Consider the following 22326-nt stretch of genomic DNA (forward strand, 5'->3'; position numbering starts at 1 on the left):
TTCCAGGTGGGGAAAATACAACTTTTCAGGAAAATAGTTGCCACTCGGGCTGATGTGATAATCTCAAAGAAGACCCATTAACACACTCTTATTTGACTCAAATAATAGAGCTGTGAAATGCCATTTTTTAAAATCAAGAACTGAAGCCATTCTTTCAAGCCCATCTTGCAGATGGAATAAATCATCTGCTGTCAGCAGCTTCTTGCATTTCTCTACCTACTTTAGAACATGGCATTCTAATTCCCTCACAGTACCTCCACTGAGGTGTGCATCACCCAATGTCAGAGGGAGGGTAATAATAAGGGAGGCTTGGGAATGACTGGCAGCTCTTTATTCAGGTCTAAGGCAAATGAAAGATGATTCTGTTCAAAGCAGGTGCTGACAGCACCTGCAGTCATTTGCTGTGTTGCTATTTTAAGTTATGATTGGTAGCAGATAAAAACTTTCCAGAAATAAGTTCATGTTAGAAATACAAAAATTTTGTTGCTTCTGACCATCTCAAAACAATAACCTCACAGCAAAATGCACAGTTCACACTTGAGTGAAGCTAGAGACATCAAGTATTGAATGGCTATGAGGTCAGTTGACCAGTTCAGCAATACATCAAGCCCCTAAGATTTCTATAGATCTTACTGAAATACCTGGGGTTCTTATGAAGGATGCAGGTACAATAGTTACTAGCAAAGATGAAAGAATTCTAATACTCTCATATGTCAGATGTACTACAGAGATCTACAGTGATTCTTTTGTTGTTGTTGTTGTGGATTGTTGGGCTTGACTTCAAGGCCTTGGTCTTGTCCCTGACCTCTTGTTGCTTAAGACAAGCTCTCTACCAGTTTGAGCCACAGTATTACTTCAGTTTTCTGGTAGTTAATTAGAAATAAGAGTTTCACAGACTTTCCTGCTTGAGTTGGCCTTGATCCATGATCTTTAAATCTCACCCTCCTGTATAGCTAGGGTTACAGGTGTGAGCCACCAGTGCCCAGCTTCTGGGATTCTTTATTTTTTAAAAAAGAAAACATTTAGCCAATTGTTCCATAAAATTAAGAATAACTTTGTAGTAAAGATAACCTGTTCTGTATCTGTTTCTCAGTTTTGGTCTTGTTCCCAATTATTTTTCCAATGGATAAATATGGGCAGAGCATTAGTCACTCATGCTCAGAAAGATCATACGGTAGTGTTAGTAAGGTGATAAACATTTCCAATTTATATAGTTTATCCTTCAAAAAGCTCCAAGCACTTTGCTATGTTGTTTATCTTTCACTTCTTTCACATATGGCAATCACATTTACTCATTTTGTGGATGAAAATCTGAGTTGTGTGTTCATATGGCCAGAATGCATAGTTTTATAAAGAACAATAAGTGCCTTGCTGGTTAAATCCCATCAGGAATTTCAAATATAGCTGATCTTTTGTGTGCCTTTTCTTTCCTCCTTCCTTCCCATTTCTAAGTTTCTGGGCTGATTTGCCTTCTGCAGCTCACTTCTGCTCTGAGTTAATCTAATCTACCCCCTTGCCTAATCAACTTCCAGTGTGGACTGATTACATCTCTCTCTAAGTATTCCCAGTATTGGGAAGAATACTGTGACATTAGAAAGAAGGATCTCGAAGTATCATTAAGCTCCCTACTTGTTATCATTTTATTTCATTTTCAGCATTTAAAAACTATCTTTAAGTAGTTGTACAAAGGCCTTGCCATTTAGCAAAGCAGCTTTAAGTACCATGCATCTTGCCTCAATGTTATCCCATTCAACATCATTCTCACCCACCACTGTCTAACCGACCCCTTCCATCACTCTTCTCAATTTTGTAGGGTATATATTGAATTTTTTGGCTACATTCTCCCCCTCTGCTTCTCTTCATTTGCCTACCCCCTCCCTTTGACCCCACCCCATCCTTTTCAAGTAACCACTTACTTTTAATTACAGATAAAAATGTGATTCTATAATCTGATCATTAGAATACTTTTTTTTTACAATGAGAACTGACAGTTTCTGATTTCATTCAGTGTCTTATTAATGAGGATGATTATTAGTTTGATTCACTGAAACCAATGGGAAAAGGGCTTCCTTGAATAGTAAAATCTTCTGATATGAATAGATAAGCTTTCTGTTTTTAATCAAGTTACAGATATTTCTTTTGCAGTATACATAATATTTAAAGGTGGGGATCAGTCAGATCTAGGACCCTATTCTAATTTCACCAGTAAGAATCTTGAGCAAATTAGTGAACTATGAGGCTCCATTTTCTGATCCATAAACTGGAACTAACAGAATTGAGGTTTCTGATGTTGATGATAATGAACAGCTATAGATAATTATGAATATGGTATTCTGTAGGTGACAATTCCAAAAATATCCACATATAATAATATTAAAAGGTTTCTCTCCAAAGAAGCATAAAACTAGTTTTGAATGTAGTGATCAGTGTGCTGGTTGAAGTTTTTGTGTACATCTGGAGTGCCCTGGTAAATGCAGATGAGACTCCAGAGATGTTGCTGAAGAGATTTGTTGAAATGCAATACTTCCTGTAAAGCAAACCATTCTGGCAATGACACTAGAAATTGCTTAGTACATAGCACCTGAAACAAATGTTGAGGTAGAAACACACTTAAGAGTATTTAAACAAATTAGCTTAAAACATGAGTTAGGATTTTGATAAATGAAATCTAACTACTTCCAACAATAAATAGTGATTGTAACCCAGAATGGTAACAATCACAAAAACTCTGGGCTAAAAATGTCATCTTGTCCCAAATCATCATCTTATATAGAAACAAAGAAGGTGAGTAAGCTACTCTCATTGCAGATAGTGATGCTTATCACATTTCATTAGAAACGCATTATGTATTGACATGTGAGTTACGGAACACAGAGCCCTTGCCTAAGAGTTTGAGCTAAACATTTGGTTCACTCTAACAACAGCATAGGTAAAATAATAGAACATTGATATCCCTTTTTTTTCTTTTCTTTCTTGCCCCGCCCCCTGCTATGTGCTTGTCATGGGGCTTGACTCAAGACTTGGGCACTGTCCCTGAGCTTTTTTTTCTTTAAGGCCATCACTCTAGCACTTAAACCAGAGCTCTACTTCCTACTTTCTGGTGGCGGATTGAAGATAAGAGCCTCAAAAACTTCCCTGCCTTAGAACCCTGAACCTCAGATTTCAGCCTCCTGGGTAGCTAGCATTACACATTTGAGCCACCAGCACCTGACTTGGATTAGTTTCTTTATGTTCCAATTCATTAAATTGTAGCAAATTGTATTAGCAAAGTAGAGGGTGATTATTGTTATTTGTTCACATTGAAGGGAGCAGATTTGCTGCTTTATATGAGAAATACTTAAGCTTCACAAGTTTTTAAAAATGAGTTATTTATTTCAGTAAACATTTTGTTGTTTCCAGTAAGCAAAATCATTTACTTCTATGGAAAAGTTTTTTGCTGAACAGAAGAACATATATCTTATAAATACTCCACATTACTTAAAGCATTAGAGTAGGAAGAAACTTCATATTGCTCTACACAGTTGAAAACAATTACAAATACATTGTACTGAAAGCTACATAAATAACTGTTAAGCAAATGGAAATTTGTGTGTTACTTAATAAAAGTTGTAAGATGTATAATTCAAGGTAATAAGATTAGCTTTTGTGTGAAAAACATTCCTCTTGTATTCTGATTTCCTAAAATACTAATCTTCATCCACTTTTATTTGTTGATTTTAAAAAAATTTACTATCAGATAAGTTGTGGTTATTGCAGATTAATTTCAATACTATTAGATTAATTTTATTTATTATACAATTAATGTATCACTATGCATTTGTCCCTTTCTATGTTTCATGATAAGACTATAGGAATGTCGAGTTGAATTCATGCTTTCTGGCTAAATTTGCAAAGAAACTTGGTATTCCTGGATCTTAATTTTTGTTTTTTTTGGTGGGTCATGGGGCCTGAATGCTGGACCTGGGCACTGTCCCTCAGCTCTTTAGCTGAAGGCGATCACACTACCACTTGAGAGTCAGCCCCACTTCCGGCTTTTTCTGCTTATGTGGTGCTGAGGAATCGAACCCAGGGCCTCGTACATGCAAGGCAAGTACTCTACCACTGAGCCACCTTCCCAGCCCCTGGACCATAATTTTTTTGTTTTTGCTATTTGTTTTTTTTTGGAGGGGGGTTCCGGACGTGGGGCCTGAACTCTGGGCCAGGGCGCTGTCCCTCAGCTCTTCAGCTCAAGACTAGTGCTCTACCACTTGAGCCACAGCGCCATCACCGGCTTTTTTCTTTTTGCTTATGTGGTGCTGAGGAATCGAACCCAGGGCCTCAGGCATGCAAGGCAAGGACTCTACCACTGAGACATTTTCCCAGCCCCTGGACCTTAATTTTTTTAACAAGTATATTTATGTAGTTTTCAGTACAATGTATTTGTAATTGTTTTCAACTGTGTAGAGCAATATGAAGTTTCTTCCTACTCTAATGCTTTAAGTAATGTCCTTGATATGGAGTCTTGAGGAGTATTTATAAGATATATGTTCTTCTGTTCAGCAAAAAACTCTTCCATGGAAGTAAATATGATTTTGCTCACTGGAAACAATAAAATGTTTACTGAAATAAGTAACTCATTTTTAAAAACTTGTGAAGCTTAAGTATTTCTCATATAAAGCAGCAAATCTGCTCCCTTCAATGTGAACAAATAATAAAAATCACCCTCTACTTTGCTAATAATATTTGTTACAATTTAATGAATTGGAACATAAAGAAACCAATCCAAGTCAGGTGCTGGTGGCTCACATGTGTAATACTAGCTACCCAGGAGGCTGAAATCTGAGGTTCAGGGTTCTAAGGCAGGGAAGTTTTTGAGGCTCTTATCTTCAATCAGCCACCAGAAAGTAGGAAGTAGAGCTCTGGTTTAAGTGCTAGAGTGATGGCCTTAAAGATAAAAAAGCTCAGGGACAGTGCCCAAGTCTTGAGTCAAGCCCCATGACAAACACACAGCAGGGGGCGGGACAAGAAACAAAAGAAAAAAAAGGGATATTATTTTACTTATGCTGTTGTTAGAGTGAACCAAACGTTTGAGCTAAACGTGTGTTCCGTAACTCACATGTCAATACATAATGCGTTTCTAATCAAATGTGATAAGCATCACTATCTGCAACGAGAGTAGCTTACTCACCTTCTTTGTTTCTATATAAGATGATGATTTGGGACAAGATGACATTTTTAGCCCAGAGTTTTTGTGATGGTTACTATTCTGGGTTACAATCACTATTTATTGTTGGAAGTAGTTAGATTTCATTTATCAAAATCCTAACTCATGTTTTAAGCTAATTTGTTTAAATACTCTTAAGTGTGTTTCTACCTCAATATTTGTTTCAGGTGCTATGTACTAAGCAATTTCTAGTGTCATTGCCAGAATGGTTTACTTTGCATGAAGTATTGCATTTCAACAAATCTCTTCAGCAACATCTCTGGAGTCTCATCTGCATTTACCAGGGCACTCCAGATGTACACAAAAACTTCAACCAGCACACTGATCACTACATTCAAAACTAGTTTTATGCTTCTTTGGAGAGAAACCTTTTAATATTATTATATGTGGATATTTTTGGAATTGTCACCTACAGAATACCATATTCATAATTATCTATAGCTGTTCATTATCATCAACATCAGAAACCTCAATTCTGTTAGTTCCAGTTTATGGATCAGAAAATGGAGCCTCATAGTTCACTAATTTGCTCAAGATTCTTACTGGTGAAATTAGAATAGGGTCCTAGATCTGACTGATCCCCACCTTTAAATATTATGTATACTGCAAAAGAAATATCTGTAACTTGATTAAAAACAGAAAGCTTATCTATTCATATCAGAAGATTTTACTATCCAAGGAAGCCCTTTTCCCATTGGTTTCAGTGAATCAAACTAATAATCATCCTCATTAATAAGACACTGAATGAAATCAGAAACTGTCAGTTCTCATTGTAGAAAAAAGTATTCTAATGATCAGATTATAGAATCACATTTTTATCTGTAATTAAAAGTAAGTGGTTACTTGAAAAGGATGGGGTGGGGTCAAAGGGAGGGGGTAGGCAAATGAAGAGAAGCAGAGGGGGAGAATGTAGCCAAAAAATTCAATATATACCCTACAAAATTGAGAAGAGTGATGGAAGGGGTCGGTTAGAAAGTGGTGGGTGAGAATGATGTTGAATGGGATAACACTGAGGCAAGATGCATGGTACTTAAAGCTGCTTTGCTAAATGGCAAGGCCTTTGTACAACTACTTAAAGATAGTTTTTAAATGCTGAAAATGAAATAAAATGATAACAAGTAGGGAGCTTAATGATACTTCGAGATCCTTCTTTCTAATGTCACAGTATTCTTCCCAATACTGGGAATACTTAGAGAGAGATGTAATCAGTCCACACTGGAAGTTGATTAGGCAAGGGGGTAGATTAGATTAACTCAGAGCAGAAGTGAGCTGCAGAAGGCAAATCAGCCCAGAAACTTAGAGATGGGAAGGGAGGAGGAAAGAAAAGGCACACAAAAGATCAGCTATATTTGAAATTCCTGATGGGATTTAACCAGCAAGGCACTTATTGTTCTTTATAAAACTATGCATTCTAGCCATATGAGCACACAACTCACATTTTCATCCACAAAATGGGTAAATATGATTGCCATATGTGAAAGAAGTGAAAGATAAACAACATAGCAAAGTGCTTGGAGCTTTTTGAAGGATAAACTATATAAATTGGAAATGTTTATCACCTTACTAACACTACCGTATGATCTTTCTGAGCATGAGTGACTAATGCTCTGCCCATATTTATCCATTGGAAAAATAATTGGGAACAAGACCAAAACTGAGAAACAGATACAGAACAGGTTATCTTTACTACAAAGTTATTCTTAATTTTATGGAACAATTGGCTAAATGTTTTCTTTTTTAAAAAATAAAGAATCCCAGAAGCTGGGCACTGGTGGCTCATACCTGTAACCCTAGCTATACAGGAGGTGAGATTTAAAGATTATGGATCAAGGCCAGCTCTGGCAGGAAAGTCTGTGAAACTCTTATATCTAATTAACTACCAGAAAACTGAAGTAGTACTGTATTTTGACTCAGCCAAATGGACTGAAGGTAAGACTTAAGAAAAGTGATTCTCTTGTCTTCAATTTTTTACATTAGCATTAGTGAAAAGCAACATTTTCTTTCTATTTTCCAATGAATTTCACATATCTTATAATATGGTGAATTGCTTATATCAAATGCCATTGTATAACAAGACACATAGTTATATCCTGTTAAAAGTAAGGAGTCCATGGGAATGGGTAACAAAAGCCCTTTTAATATAAAGGGAATGAGATGAGGAACTAGGTTAGAAACAAGAGGCAAATTCAAGAAGGAAGACTTTGATACTCAAGCACCCATCTACAAGATGGTAGAGGAATGGGTTAACAACAGCCTGTGTAAATGCAGCCAGCTTTCCCCTGTCTGCATTACATCAGTGCCAGTAAGGCTAGTCTGATCCCAGATAACCTCAATAGAAGCATGCAGGAAAAAAAAGAAGCAATTACTTCATCATTTCCAGAGGTCATACTAGGATTATGGAGGTTAAAATCTAAGAGGAGATATAAGAGGGTAGTTGCCATGGTAAGTTCCATAAATCTCAGCAGAAGTAGACTCTGATTAGCCTTGGAAAGGGGTGTTGATAGGGGTGGGTGGATGATAAATAATGTGCTGGTAGGTAGATTTCTAAATGGATTGAACATACAGCCAGTCTTCTGAATCCTGGTGTTCTACATAGTGGATTTAGCCAGGCAATGATGGAAAGTATTTGTAGAAGAAAAAAAAAAAGCAAATAAAAACAACCACATTGTGCATAGTTAGCCCTGCCATGACTGTTTTCTTGTCATTAGTCCCAAAACAATATAAAAGAACATAGAATTTATTCTAAGTAATCTACATATGAGTTAAAATATACAGAAGGATCTCTGCCTTATGCTAATACAACACAGTTTTATAAGAGATTTGAACATGGAGAGTTAGATATTCATGATGGTTCTGAGTCAATTCCAACAGGTGTCAAAGGCTGAGAATAATCTGAAGTGCCCAGGAGGCAAAACCAGAAACAACATATAGTATCAAAGACTTTCTTGCTGAGTTCAGGACATAGGGGAGTGGGAACCCGATGTTGGATTATATTTAAATTGCCCCCTCTCTCAAGATTTCCTATCGGGGTAATCTAGATGAGTTACTAGGTTTCCTTGTAACTTTGTGGCTATAACTCAATGCTGGATTGTAAAATAAGGTCAATTCACATGACAGAAGAGGAATGTAGTTTATGTTTCTAATAGTAGACAGCCATTGTCTCCTCCATTTTCACAAGTATCCTAAGGGGAACGCAGTTAGGCAGCTGTCCAAGGTGCTGAAGGAGGTGGCCTACTCCAGCTTCTGTGGTTCTTATGTTTGCTGGGTTTTGTTGTTGTTGTTGTTGTTTGTTTTTAAATATCTGGTTCTAGTATTTCAGCTTTAATATTTTCTTTTCTCCCCCTTCCCATTTTTATTTTTGCAATACTGGAGTTTGAGCTCAGATCCTTGCTGTTTTTAGGCAGGCACTAGCACTTGAGCCACTACATTAGCCCCTTCATGAATTACTAATTTTCAAGACAGGTTCTTACTTTAGGGTTGGCCAGGACTGTGATCCTATCTGTGCTTCCCTTTGTTGCTGGGATGTATGTCACTTTGACCGGGTCATTGGTTGACATGAAGTCAACAAACTTTTCATTTTCAAACAATAGCCCCCAAACTCTGCTTCCAAACAGCTTGGATTACAGGCTTGAGCCTAGTTTCTGCTTCTTACATAAATCAACACCTCTCCTTTCCCCATATACACCCCTAGACACTTAAATAAAACAGACAGGGAAATGCATAGGAAACACGTCCATCCCAGCAGTAAATAAATCCATTTTGCTTTCAAAGGCTGGCCTTGGTACATATAAACTTATATTGTTTGGATGGATTGTTATTTATAGTGGAAACCAACTGTTCTGCAGAAGTGATGTGGATTTGCTTGTGTTTTCCATGGTACATATAGATCCTGAAAGGTTTTAAGAATATTAGAAGGTGGCTCAGTGGTAGAGTGCTTGCCTTGCATTTATGAGGCCCTGAGTTCAATTCCTCAGCATCACATAAGCACAAAAAAAGCCAGAAGTGGCTCTGTGGCTCAAGTGGTAGAGTGCTAGCCTTGAGCTAAGGAGCTGAGGGACAGCGCCCAGGCCCAGAGTTCAGGTCCCAAGACTGACCAAAAAAAAAAAAAAAAAAGAAGAAGAAGATCATTAGAGAGTGTTTTTACAGCAAAGTGAAGGGAACAGTGAAGTAGAGGGAACCTTAAATGCTTTATGGCCTTCAGTGAGTTCAGGAGCTGTGTGGTGGTAATAAACCTGGTCTCTTCCATTATCTATTTGTGTTGCCTTTCTCTTGTTATTTGAATTTTGATCCTTCAGTTTTTCCTATTTATAGAGAAAATAATAGCACTATCCTTTAGGGTTGTGGACATGACATAACTTCATAGACATCAAAAACTTCATAAAACAATACCAGTTGGATACAAAAATACTAGTGCAATTTTATATTGTATTTGGGTTCAAGATTAACTTTATGTTTGATAATTTGCTAAGACTCACATGACACTGAAAAAATATGACACTTACAGTTATAGTATATTATAGCAAAAAAGATACAGATTAAAATGAGTGAAGGGAAAAGATACACAGGTGGAGTCTAGGAGAGACTAGGGTCTTCCACATACAGTCTTATGAATAGAGCTCAATTCTCTCAGCAATAATGATGGGCAAGTGTGTAAAATGTCAACCAGGGGAGTTTCCTTGTGCTTAGGTTATTATTGGGCGTTCGGACCCAAGGGCAATATGTGCCTGTACAACTGGCTTCAGCTACTTACTTCAACCTCTATCCCCACTCTCCTGATCAAAGAGGCCAGAGTGATAGGTGTGATCTGAAGCTAGGCATAGAAAGCAGTCATTCACATAAATCATATTGTTAGCATGAATTACTACCCCTGCCCAAAGCCAAAATATACAAAGACAATCTTAGTGGGTAAGATTTTCCAAGTGCTCAGAGGAGTTAGTTTAAGCACAGTCCTGAAGACTGTTGGATGTGCAGGGTTTGGATAATTCCTATCTGCAGGGTTAACAATTTATATCATCTATGGTATTATATTATATACATATTATATACAAATCAGATACATATTAACATATCATATGTATTATGTGCATGTATGTATATATTACATATTTATATATATATTTATTTATATACCTCATTTTAACAACCCGAATTGTCAAATTTCATGTTTAAAAAATTAAGTTGTAGCATGTGAATATTATTAGACTGTATAATATATAGTTCTTTCAACTTCTGTAATCTAGCAAATACTTAAAGTATTAATCCATGTTATAACTATTTTTAGGAAACAAACCAGTATTATCCCAATATAAAGAACACACCAGAAAATAAAAAGCAGTACTACTATTGCCATAATGGTGGCCCCATAAATTTTCACTTCTGGGTTTGAACTCAGGGCCTCACGCTTGCTAGGTAGGCACTCCACTACTTGAGCCACAGATAACCAGTCTGTCTTTGTAAATAACTGTGTTATGTAGGCAGCACTTTCGTTTTACAAGCAAAAAATAAAAGGTCTTGAGAGTTTCAAGAATTCTAGCATCCCCGACAGTAAAAGGCAGAGCCTGCCTAATTTCACCATCTGATTTCAAAGCCTAGTCTTTACATCATGCAAAATATTTTCTGAAGACATTGAAAACTAGAAGTTTAAAAAGTACACAGAAACAACTTTAATACAAAAAAACTGTCTAACTATGTGCAGGCTCATGCCTATAATCCTAGCTGCTCAGGACTGAGATCTGAGGATCGCAGTCCAAAGCAAGCCTGGAGAGAAAAGTCCCTGTGATACTCTTATCTGCAATTAACTCAGAAACCAGAAGTGGTGCTGTGGCTCAAGTGGTAGAGGAACAGGGCCCAGGCTCTGAGTTCAAGTCCCTCAACTGACAAAAAAACAACAAAACTATCTATACATATCAAGACAGACAGACAATATGTAGACACTGGGTCAGAGATGTGGCTAGAATACATGTCCCTTAGCATCAGTGGTAATTCTGCAAAGATCCCAAAAGGCCAAGGTGTCTCCTACCACAAAAATGTGGTGTCAAAACACAAGAAAAACCAAGCAGACACAAACCCAAAGGGAAATACTAAGTAGTTACTTAGATTGTCTTGATTAAAAGGGGGAATGGAAGATGAAAATGCCCTCAAAAGATGGTTGGGTCTTCATCCATCCCGGACAGATGGACGGGGTCCTGGGAAAGGTAAGTGCGCTGTTCACCCATTCCCAGCCTCACTTAGCCCCGGAGACAACCAGCTGCAGCAGCGGGAAGTCAAGTCAAGCAGGAACTCATTTATTACCACACAGCAAGCACTTTTTAAAGCAAAAAAAAAAAAAAGCGTGGCATGGAAGAGGAGGGAAAGGAACCAACCAATCACTGTAGAGGTCACCCTAACATGCGCCTAAGCTTTCTATACTTTTCCTGCTGTCAGGGAGCTATTCACACACTTTGCCTGGTTGTGGTATCCAATCAGATTTTAACATAAACAACTCGGGCTCTGCCCACTCAACTCCCTCTCAGCGCCATCTTTGCTGCCCATGTGCCCTACAAAAGATTGTCTTGATTAAAAAGGGGAATGGGAAATGAAAACCAGTTTAAAAATTGTTGACCAGAAATTGTTTGTAATTTTGTCTTTTTTCCTTTCTCTCTTGTTAGATCTCAGTCTGTGGTAGAAGCTGGAACCCTGAAACATGAAGAGAAGGGAGAGAACGAGAACACTCAGCCTCTCCTGGCTCTGGACTGAGCCCTGAGTCACTGGATGGTTCCAGCTACCCAGGAAGCACACGTATAACTGATTTACAGAGACACATGCGTTCCACTTGATACAAGATCCTCCACTCCTACCCTCGCAATGACTGTCACTAGCCATCCATTTGAGCAGCCAAAGTTGGACAAAGATTTGAGAGATTCTTCTTCTTCGTTTTTTAAGTGAAGGGATGGGAGGATGAAACAAGACATTCATGTAATAAAGAGAAAGATTCTCCCACCTTACATGTTTATGGTATCAAATGAATTTGAAAAGTAAAAAACGCTAAATTTAATGCACACACTACATTAGGACTAGGATTTTTCTGAGGACTCACACAAGGTTCCTCTCCAGTTTTTACAAATTAAGATACAGTGCATTTAAGTCCATCAGTTAAAACTGGGCAGACATGATTGTCTAGTTCAATAGAGTACAGAACTCTGAGACCATAGTATCTCCAGTTATTTCCATTCTTATTGAATTTTCTCTGACCTCATCACCAGCATTGAATTTTTCAGCTAAACATGTTCTCATAGATCTGGCTATTTATAAAATTTTCTTGTTTCGATATCCTGCAAACAAATGCTTTTGGCATCACATCTTTTGTCAGGCCACCAGCTGACTTCCATGAGGTGTCTTTTAAAGAAGACACTTGTAATTTGCAATAAGATTATTTTATCATAGCAGCATGATTTTCCACGAGCATCTCGAGAACCCATCAATACAGTGTGTGTCTGCAGAGAGGCGGTGTCTTGTTGAAAACACATATCAGTGATTAATGAATCCATTCAAGCTGACTCACTTGGGTCACTACAGTAAAGACAAGTTCTACCAAGCCCTTTAATCTCCTAGCCTCCTACGATCATCAAATTGGAGAAAGGGCCCAGCTACTGCTGAGACAGTCAACCATGGAGGCAGACCTTAAGGATAGGTAAAATGAAAGTATAAAAATAAGAGAAGATTAGGAATGCAGGATGAAATGCCAAAGATCATTTTATTGCTTTACCTATTCTCCTTAGAAACAGACTTCCAACTACCCACAGAAAGAAAATCAATTATGAAATAAAGTTATATCATAGATACAATATACTTATTTATGTGTAACATTTCCAAAAACAAATTGTACCTTTTCTGATATCTCTTATTTGCCCAGCCATCTTTATCTTGTGGACATTTATTAGGATGACCAATTGGTGCTCAATGTCGGGGGGAAAAAATCTAGTTGTTAATGGGCAGGAAAATATGAATGCATTTTAAGTATTTGAGAATATGAATTAATAACTAAACAATTCAAAGGAAAGGCAAGTCATTCAAATAGCTACTATCATTCCCAAAGGATGTTGTATATCATAACCACTTATCACTCTCTTTTCCTATGGATTTGCTGATTTAACTTTTTTTCTTTCTGGTAGAGAATAATAACAGATGTCACATTTATATTCTACCCATGAAGAACTAAAATCAAGAGAATTAAAGGTATTTTTCCAACAATTACATCACAGTATAAATAAGACCAATTAATTTTGTGAAAATATATCAACTCACAAAATAATAATATCTTGAAATAATACTCTCCATACAGTGGCTGAAATAGTTTTCTTATGTGTGAAGCCATAAATAAAGAGAAATGGAGAATTAAAGTGAATTAGAAAATCCATTTTATTGCTTGGGATTATAAAACAGATGTGGGATCCAAGTATTCAAAATACCATTGGAGCTGATGATTGCCAGCCCTTTGGAACTACTAGTGTTTCTGATTTTTAATTGGCAATATTTAGAATCCTACTGTAGTGACAGGATTTTAAATATCATATTACACTTATTAAGTCAAGAGGTAGTTAATACTCTTAAACAATTTCATCATATGAATGTAAGATGCTGGTCCAACAATGAGAACTTAGTTAGGGTTTGAATTTTGTTATGTGTATGCAATATACATAGGAGAATAAAATTCAACAAGTGAGACGAATGTTACTACATGAACACTGGATTGTATTGATTGTCCTTTGTCAGTCATTTCTTCTGTTTAATAAATATTGAAGGACACAAGCATCCTTTTATTTTTCAAGAGCTTTTTTTTTCTTTTGGAGTTTGATAATGAACCTAGATATATTTCTGTTTTAATGGGATTTTTTTTAAGCAATGGCAAAATCAAAAGTACAAAATAAATATTGCAGGAACAGGACAAATGATTTGTAAACTCTTGTACTAAAAGGCAATGTCTATAAGGTCAAAAGAAAGGGTCAACTTCATGCCAAACAATTTCCTTCTATGAAATAAAGATGCTTTTCCCCTTAGATGCAGAAGAAAACACTGGTGTTTTTTCTACTTGTGCATGAAATCTGGTGACCTATATGCCATGTCTGCAGCATTTTTGTTGTTGTCTTTGTTGTTCAGATTGGCTTGAAATTCAGTGCATGAATATCTTTACAATCTTAAAGCTAGCACTTTAAGCTAGCTTTAATTATAAAATACAAAATCAAATACATTAAGACTTTGCTAAATCCATGAACGGGTCATCATACTTACAATGGGTAGGCAAGATGACTTTCAACTGCTATTTCTACACCAGAGATAATATTTAAAAGCAAATATGGGTATAAATTGCTATTTCAAAACAGTGATTACAGGGCAGCAGTTCTTCATGCCTGGCGGATGGAAGTCTCTTTAAACCCTTTCAAAGAGGAAAGCAATATTGACTGTTTTACTCCCAAGACAAAGACCCTAGCACATTTGGGAACCATCTACTCTGCTCTTATCATATTTACAAAATTGTGATGAAAATGGTCTCAAGGAGCAAAGGGCTCTCTTCTTATCACTCCCATAAATCTACCCACAGACAAAGACACTGCAGATTTCCAGGCTCTGTGTCACAGGCTCTGTTGAATTCCACGACACAAATTTTACTTCCACAAATTTTATACGCCCTCCCAAAACTAATACTTGTCACTAAAAAAAAAATTGTATAGGTGGCATTTTTATACCATAAAGGTTGGTACAGTTCATAGGTACCGGCATCACTACATTTTTTTTCTGCATTAAGAACATAAAATAGTCTCTCTCATGAAGGTCTTTTCCTAAAAAGAAGTAAGAGAGAAGTCTGAGTTTGTCAGGAAGGTTGGCATTCAAAAGCTAGCAGTAAAGTATTTACACAGCTTGTCCTTAAAGCCAGCATGAAGGTAGTGAGTGGTTCATGATGGCAAAATAATTCAACTTTCTTAGAAAAATATAACTGCATAGAAAAATTATAAACTAAAGCAATTCATTCACAGTTTCTATGTATGCTGTACATTAACTCGGACCCTATGCTGTGTGGAAACAGGTATCTTTGGCTGGCAAGGCAGAAACAATCAAGTGTTCAACTTAAATACTGGCATCAGAACAGAGCTGTCACAGAGTGACATCGCAGCATGGGTGATGCACAGCAGGGTGGTGTCTAAATGAAGTGCAGCTGAAACTTTTCAAGCTTCCTGAATGAAGACAAGGGAACTAAGAGCCATGGTGTTTGAACTTCTGTCTCCACATCCAAAGAGAACCAGAAGGGCAGCTTCTCTCAAGCTGAGAGGCACGGATTTCTGCTAAATTGCAGGAAGGCTGCGTTTCTGCTGGGGTGTCAGCTCAGGGTGCCACACGTCCACGATGAATATCAACCGGAAAGATGAGGCATCCTGCCATACTTCATGCTCAAAGGAGTCATCAAAAATGAGCACTTTGCCTTCTTCCCATGTCCTAGAACAGAAAAAGATGCATTTTGTTAGTACAAAAAAATTTTTTTTATTGTGTTCCTGTACCTGGGTTTGAACTTGGGGCCTGGGGACATTCATTAGCTTTGGTACACATCAAGGCTGTCACTTTGCTACGTGAACCACAGCTCTACTTTCAGCTTTTTTGGTGATTAATTGTACGCAAGAGTCTCATAGAAGCTGCACACTAAGGCTTGGACTCTCTACTAGGAGGCAGGAACAAATTCCACACTAATTCTTTTCCAGTCATTGCCAAATGTCTCACATGAAGGTAGGAGATGAGGGGAGTTATTCTCTTTATTCCAGACGAGAACAGTTGATACACCGAAGGAACCTAATTGTAATATTTCCAGCTTATTTCACAACTGATAAAGTAACTAATATTTGCAAGTTCAGAACCAAATCTCTCCTTCTACTACCCACCTGTCTATTTCCCCAGTTGCAACACCCACTGACATCTCAAGGTTAGCAACTTGCATTCTGTAAATGCATGTTGCCTCTGAGAGTAGATAGAGCTCCACCCAAGGGTAAGAAAGGCAGAAAGAGAGACTCAGGAGCAAATAACAGGGTATGTATTCAGAACTATGCAAAATCAAAATTAAACAAAAGCTAAGTACAAAGAAAAAAAGGCAACAAACAACAAAATTCCAACTTTCCCAAATGGGAAATTATTTATAGCTTAAAAAGTTCGTTTTCTTTGTCAAAAGGACTAAGACTGCCAGTGAGTGTCATGGACAGGCCTACAATATAGGCAGAAGAAAAGGGGTGGCAAACTCCCAATACAAAGCAGTGTCCATGTCCACCCAGCACTGGTACATCACTCAAAAGATATGAACGACCCAAGTGTCCCAGGGCAGATTAATGTGTAAATAAAATGTGGTATAAACATACAATGAAATATTATTCAGCCTTAAAAAGGAGAGAGAGCCAGACACTGGTGGCTCATGCCAGTAATACTAGCTGTTAAGGAGGCTGAGATCTGAGGATCAGGGTTCAAAGCCAGTCCAGGCAGGAAAATCTATGAGACTCTTATCTTCAATTAACCACCAGAAAACAAGAAGTGGAGCTGTGGCTCAAAGTGGTAGAGCCTAGCCTTAAGCAAAAGAGCTCAGGGCCATGAGTTCATGCCCCATGACCAACCAAGAAACAAAAAAAAAAAAAAGGAGAGAAGATTCTGACATATATTATGACACAGATGAATCTTAAGGAAATTTTTCCAAGTGAAAGAGGCCAGTCACAAAGGGCTATACTATATGAAGTTCAGGGTAGTCAGAACCACAGATACAGGCAATGGCTGCCAGGAACTATGGGAGGGAGTTACAGAGTGAATGTTCAATGTTTAATGTATATGTTTTTTACAAGATGAAACAGTTCTAGAGATGGATGGTAGTGGATGAACTTTATGCCATGAAACTGAATACTTAACAGTAAAGTTGAAGGCCTAGAGTTACGTTCAAGTGGTCTAGCACCTGTCTAGTAATTATGAGACCTTGAGTTCAAATCCCAGTACTGCCCCTAAAGACACAAAAAGAGTTAGGATGTGTATATTTATCATAATTATATAAGAAAAAATCCCATAAATAAACAAGCAAAGCAAAGAAGAGCTTTGCACTTCTGGTGAAGCACAAATGAAGAGTGTGGACACAAGGGGAAAGCTATGCTCTTTGAAGGGAGGTAGAAGTAAATCTGTTGGCTCTTACATGACCAACAAGGAGGTATTAATGGTCTTTATTTAATGTGGGGGTACACTATAAATTGAAAATATCAAAAATCACGAATTTAATACAAAATTAAAAAAACCCTAAATCTGTGATTCTGCTGAGTGTGTATCTGTCTTGTACCATTGAAAAGTTTTTTTTTCTGTATATATTTTTTATTGTAAAAATACTGTACAGAGGGTTACAGTTACATGAATAAGGTAATGAGTATATTTCCTAATGAGCATTGTTACCTCCTCCCTTGTTTTTCCCCTACCATCTCCTCCCTCCCCAAATCCTCCTCCCTAGGGGGCTCCTAGGGGAGCTCTATGTGTAGTCTTTTCAAGAAACTCCACAGTGCTTTCCAAAGTGATTGAACAAGTTTACACTCCCACTAACAGTACAGTTAGGTTTCCTTCTGGTCACATCCTCTCCAGCATCTGTTAGATTTCTTGATTATAGCCATTCTAACTGAGGTGAGGTGGAATCTCAATGTTGTCTTGATTTGCATTTCTTTTATGACTGGTAAAGTTGAGCATTTCTTTATGTGTCTATTGGCCATTCTTATTTCTTCTTCAGGGAAGTTTCTCTTTAAGTCTTTAGCCCACTTATTAATCAGGAAGTTGTTTCTTTGAGGATTTATTGCTGGGAGATTTAACTTTTTGAGTTCTAAGTGTATTTTAGATATGAGACCCTTGTCCGTTGCATGGCTAGTGAAGATCTTCCTCCCAGTCCATGGGCTTTCTATTGATCTTGCTAGCTATGACCTTTGCCATGCAGAAGCTCTGAAATTTCATGCAGTCCCATTTGGCCAACCTTTCTTTGATTTGTTGTGTTTCTGGGTCTTTATTAAGAAAATTTTGGCCTGTGCCAAGGAGCCCTAGAGTTTCTTCTATTCCTTCCTGTAATGTTTTCAGAGTGTCTGCTTTGACTTTGAGGTCTTTGATCCATTTGGAGTTATTCTGGTGCAGGGTGATATATAAGAATCTAGCTTTAGTTTTCTACAGGTGAGTAACCAATTTTGCCAGCATCATTTATTGAAAAGGCTGTCTTTCTTCCATTCTACTTTTTAGCTCCCTTATTGAAGATTAGGTGGTTATAGGTCTGTGGGTTCATTTCTGGGTCTTCAGTCCTATTCCACTGGTCCTCAGGTCTGTTCTGCCAGTACCAAGCTCTTTTTTATTACTATAGCTTTGTAATAGTTTGAAATTTGGAATTGATATTCCTCCAGCGCTATTCTTCCTGCTAAGGATTGTTTTTGCTATTCAGGGTCTTTTATTGTTCCATATGAATTTTTGGATTGCTTCTTCTATTTCACTGAAGAATGAGGTTGGGATATTGATAGGTATCTCATTGAATTTGTAGATAGCCTTTGGCAGTATTGCCATTTTCATGATGTTAATCCTCTCAATCCAGGAGCATGGGCGGTTTCTCCACTTCCTTAGTTCTGCTTTAATTTCCTTTTTCAGGTTTTTAAAGTTTTCATCATAGAGGTCCTGTACTTCTTTAGTTAACTCCTAGGTATTTTATTTTTTGTGGGGCTATTACAAAAGGGGTTGCTTTCCTAATTTCAGCCATGCTCTTCTCGTTATTGGCATACAGGAAAGCCATTGATTTGTGAGGGTTCGAATCAGCTTGAGTAACCTGGGAGTGGAATCCATAGCGTACTTAAAAAACACAAGATCATGTCATCTGCAAAGAGGGAGTTTTACTTCATCTTTCCCTATTTGGATCCCCTTTATGTTCGCATCTTGTCTTATTGCTGTAATTAGGCATTCTAATACTAAATTGAAGAGGAGTGGAGAAAGCAGACATCCTTGTCTCATTCCTGAATTTAGAAGAAATGGGTTTAGCTTTTTGCCAGTAAGCATAATGCTGGCTTTAGGTTTGTCATTCTCAGCCTTTATTATATTGAGGAATGTTCCATGGATTCCTAGTTTTTCCAGAGCTTTCATCATAAGGGGTATGGAATCTCGTCAAATGCTTTTTCTGTATCTATTGAGATAATCATGTGGTTCTTATCCTTGCTCTTATTGATGTGATGAATTGTATTAATTGATTTGCATATATTGAACCAGCTTTGCATTCCTGAAATGAATCCTGTTTGATCGTGGTGTAAGATTTTTTTTTTATGAATTATTGAAGTCAATTGACCAAAATTTTGTTGAAAAGTTTTGCATTGATGTTCATCAAAGAAATGGGTCTACAGTTCTCTTTCTGATGAGTCCCTGCCCCGTTTTGGGATGAAGGTTATGATAGCTTCATAGAAAGAGTTTGGTAGTGAACTTTCACTTTCAATTTCATTGAAGTGTTGGAGGAGTATTGGTGTGAGTTCTGCTTTGAAGGCCTCGTAGAATTCAGCAGTAAATCCATTCGGTCCTATGCCTTTCTTGGGTGGGAGGTCTCTTATTGCTGTTTCTATTTCAATGCTTGATATTGGTTTAAATTGGTTTAAGTTGATTTAAATCATCTTGGTGTAGTTTTGGCATGCTAATATTTGCAAGAAATACATCCATATCTTTCAGATTCTCAAAAGTTTGAGAAGTATTCCCTTATACTGTTCTGAATCTTGGTTGTTTCTATGGTGATGTTTCCATTCTCATCTCTGAGTTTGTTTATTTGGGTATGTTCTTTTTTTTCCCTCATAACTAAAGTTCTATTTTAAGGGGGGGGCTTATTTTGAATATTTAAGTCATTGTATTTTCACCTGCATACTTGTTATAAGGATTAGCATATGACTGCACATAGAAGACATGTAATTTGTGGTAGAGCTTACAAAACAAAAGAAGGAAGAAAATAAGGGAAAAATAGGAAAAAATAAAGAGATGAAATATTGGAAGTATGTAACATTACTAAGAATTGCCTTGATGTCACTTGTATTAAATTTGCCACATGTCAGATTCTGTGAGATATCTCTAATGTGGCAATGACAAGTCATGCTCAAAGACAACTGGGTGGCAGAGAATTTAGAAGCTATCTAAAATGGAGCAAATAATTAAAATAACAAAGTAGATAATTCTAGCTTGTAAAAATTGACTTTAAAAAATCCTAGATTTTGATAAGTTTTAGAAAACCAAACACTTAGGAATGTTTAAAAAATCTTAATCATCCATGCCACGTGCCAGTGGCTCACACCTGTAATCCTAGCTATGGAGGCTGAGATATGACTATCACAGTTCAATGCCAGTTGGGGCAGAAAAGCATGTGGGCCTTTTACCAAAAAAGCCAGAAGTGGTAGAATGCCAGCCTTGCTTGAGCACAAACGCTCAGGAACTGCACCTAGGCCCTCAGTTTCAAGCCCCAGGACTGTACAAAAACAAAACAAAACAATAATGACAAAAACAGTTTAAGCATCTACTTTCCATTCATTAATTTAAATTCCTGCTGAACTTGGAAAATCTGATAGCACTAGAACATGCTAAGAGTAGATGATTGGTTTATGGATTTTCAGATAAAGTAAGTCAAATAGGGATTTGTTTAAAATATGAATTAATTGGTCTTTAAAACAGGAAATCTTGGAGGTACTTCTGAAGGTTAAGTGGCTTTTGGTGGGGCTATAAAACCCTATAGGGAGCTGAGTAGGAGGCACATGTCTATAATCCCAGTGTTTAGAAGGTAGACGCATGAGGATCGTGAGTGTAAGGCCAACTTGGGCTACATATTGAGTCAGGGGTCAACCTGGGATGCATAGTGAGACTCTGTCTCAAAACAGAAACAAAAGCAAGACAAAACTCTATCAGGCAGCAAAACAAAAAACAAACAAACAAAAAAGCAGAAGTGTGTACTGCTGGATTTAAAAGATTTGTCACTGAATTTCATTTATACATTTCCACAGAAAACAGCAACAATAGTCAATTAACACAATTCTTTTATATACATCGCCTCTGAATACTTGAAAAATGGTGTCTTTTAGTCAGCTGTCAGAGAGACAAAAGAATATAAACGAGCAGCTACAATTAACTTGAAGGGAGCAAAAGCAAGAACATAAAACCTCATCCAAGCCATGTCCTGACCCGCGTGGCTCCAGGGTTAAACTAGATGTAGATCACCTGCCTGGGAAAGGCTGAGCGTTTTGCACAACAAAAAGAGGCAGAGCATAAAGATGTCAAGGGATTGTAGATCACTTCAGGAAGAAAACCAAAGGCTCATTGGAATGCAAAGACAGAGTTTTCAGTCCACCTGCTTTATGAGCAGAGCTCCACCAAATATGATTAAATTTCAATCACATTAGGGCAGAACAGAGCCAAAAGACAGCAAAGCTCCTCAAGGTGGCCTTGAGAGGAATCTTTCAGGAATTGGGGCCCAATGCTTTTCTCTGAGGGCTGCTCAGAACAAACCTAGGGTACAGGCTACTGAATGCTACCTTAGGTTACTGCTACGTAACTACCCTCCCATCCTCTGGTTTGATAAAACATGGTCCCATGATAAAGCAGTATTATATAATCCTTCTGTTTTCTCAAATTATAATTATTAACAATGATACAATAGAGGCAGGGAATTCTTAATAGCTAGAATTCTGTTATAGAATTTTATGAGCAATATTAATAAGGCTAAGTAGTAACTCTAGATAATTAGAGAGCCTTATATTTCAGGACTGTAGAGTAGTTTATACCCAAATAAATCACATGGAGACATGCCCAGCTCTCTTAGTGACACATTGGTTCTGTGTAAGAAGAAAATTCTTTGATTTGTTCTGTCTTGTCCCTGCCCCAGTGTGCACCATTCCTTTCCTAACCCTGGCCCCACATAGCTTCCGGTTACTAGTCCACACTCTTTCCCACTATCCTCCTGGTGGGAGTTCAGACTACAGAGTACTTGTTCACTCCCTAAACCAAAAGGACATAAGCTTCATCTCTGCAGAAACCAGGTAAGACAATAAGAGAAATATTCAGAGTGTACTTGCCACAGAGCACTTTGCAAATATAGTTCTGAATGTGATCCCTTG

At 37.5% G+C, this 22326-nt stretch overlaps 2 protein-coding genes across 5 annotated transcripts in view; one reads left to right on the forward strand and one right to left on the reverse strand.

Annotated features, from left to right (window-relative positions):
- Clvs1 (clavesin 1) overlaps window positions 1–11938 on the forward strand; it is a 170444-nt gene extending 158506 nt beyond the window's left edge. The window contains exon 6 of the mRNA XM_042666644.1: window positions 11851–11938. Coding sequence (XP_042522578.1) covers window positions 11851–11938 — 88 coding nt within the window. The remainder of the gene's footprint in view (window positions 1–11850) is intronic.
- A 1644-nt stretch (window positions 11939–13582) lies between these two features.
- Window positions 13583–22326, reverse strand: part of Asph (aspartate beta-hydroxylase) — a 206861-nt gene continuing 198117 nt past the window's right edge. For all 4 annotated transcript variants that reach the window (XM_042665856.1, XM_042665864.1, XM_042665872.1 and 1 more), the window contains one exon: window positions 13583–15670. In XM_042665856.1, the coding sequence (XP_042521790.1) occupies window positions 15520–15670 (151 nt within the window). In that variant the 3' untranslated portion in view covers window positions 13583–15519. The remainder of the gene's footprint in view (window positions 15671–22326) is intronic.

The sequence above is a fragment of the Dipodomys spectabilis genome, unplaced genomic scaffold (assembly GCF_019054845.1).
Source record: "Dipodomys spectabilis isolate Male_0828 unplaced genomic scaffold, ASM1905484v1 ptg000015l, whole genome shotgun sequence".
Lineage (NCBI taxonomy): Eukaryota > Metazoa > Chordata > Mammalia > Rodentia > Heteromyidae > Dipodomys > Dipodomys spectabilis.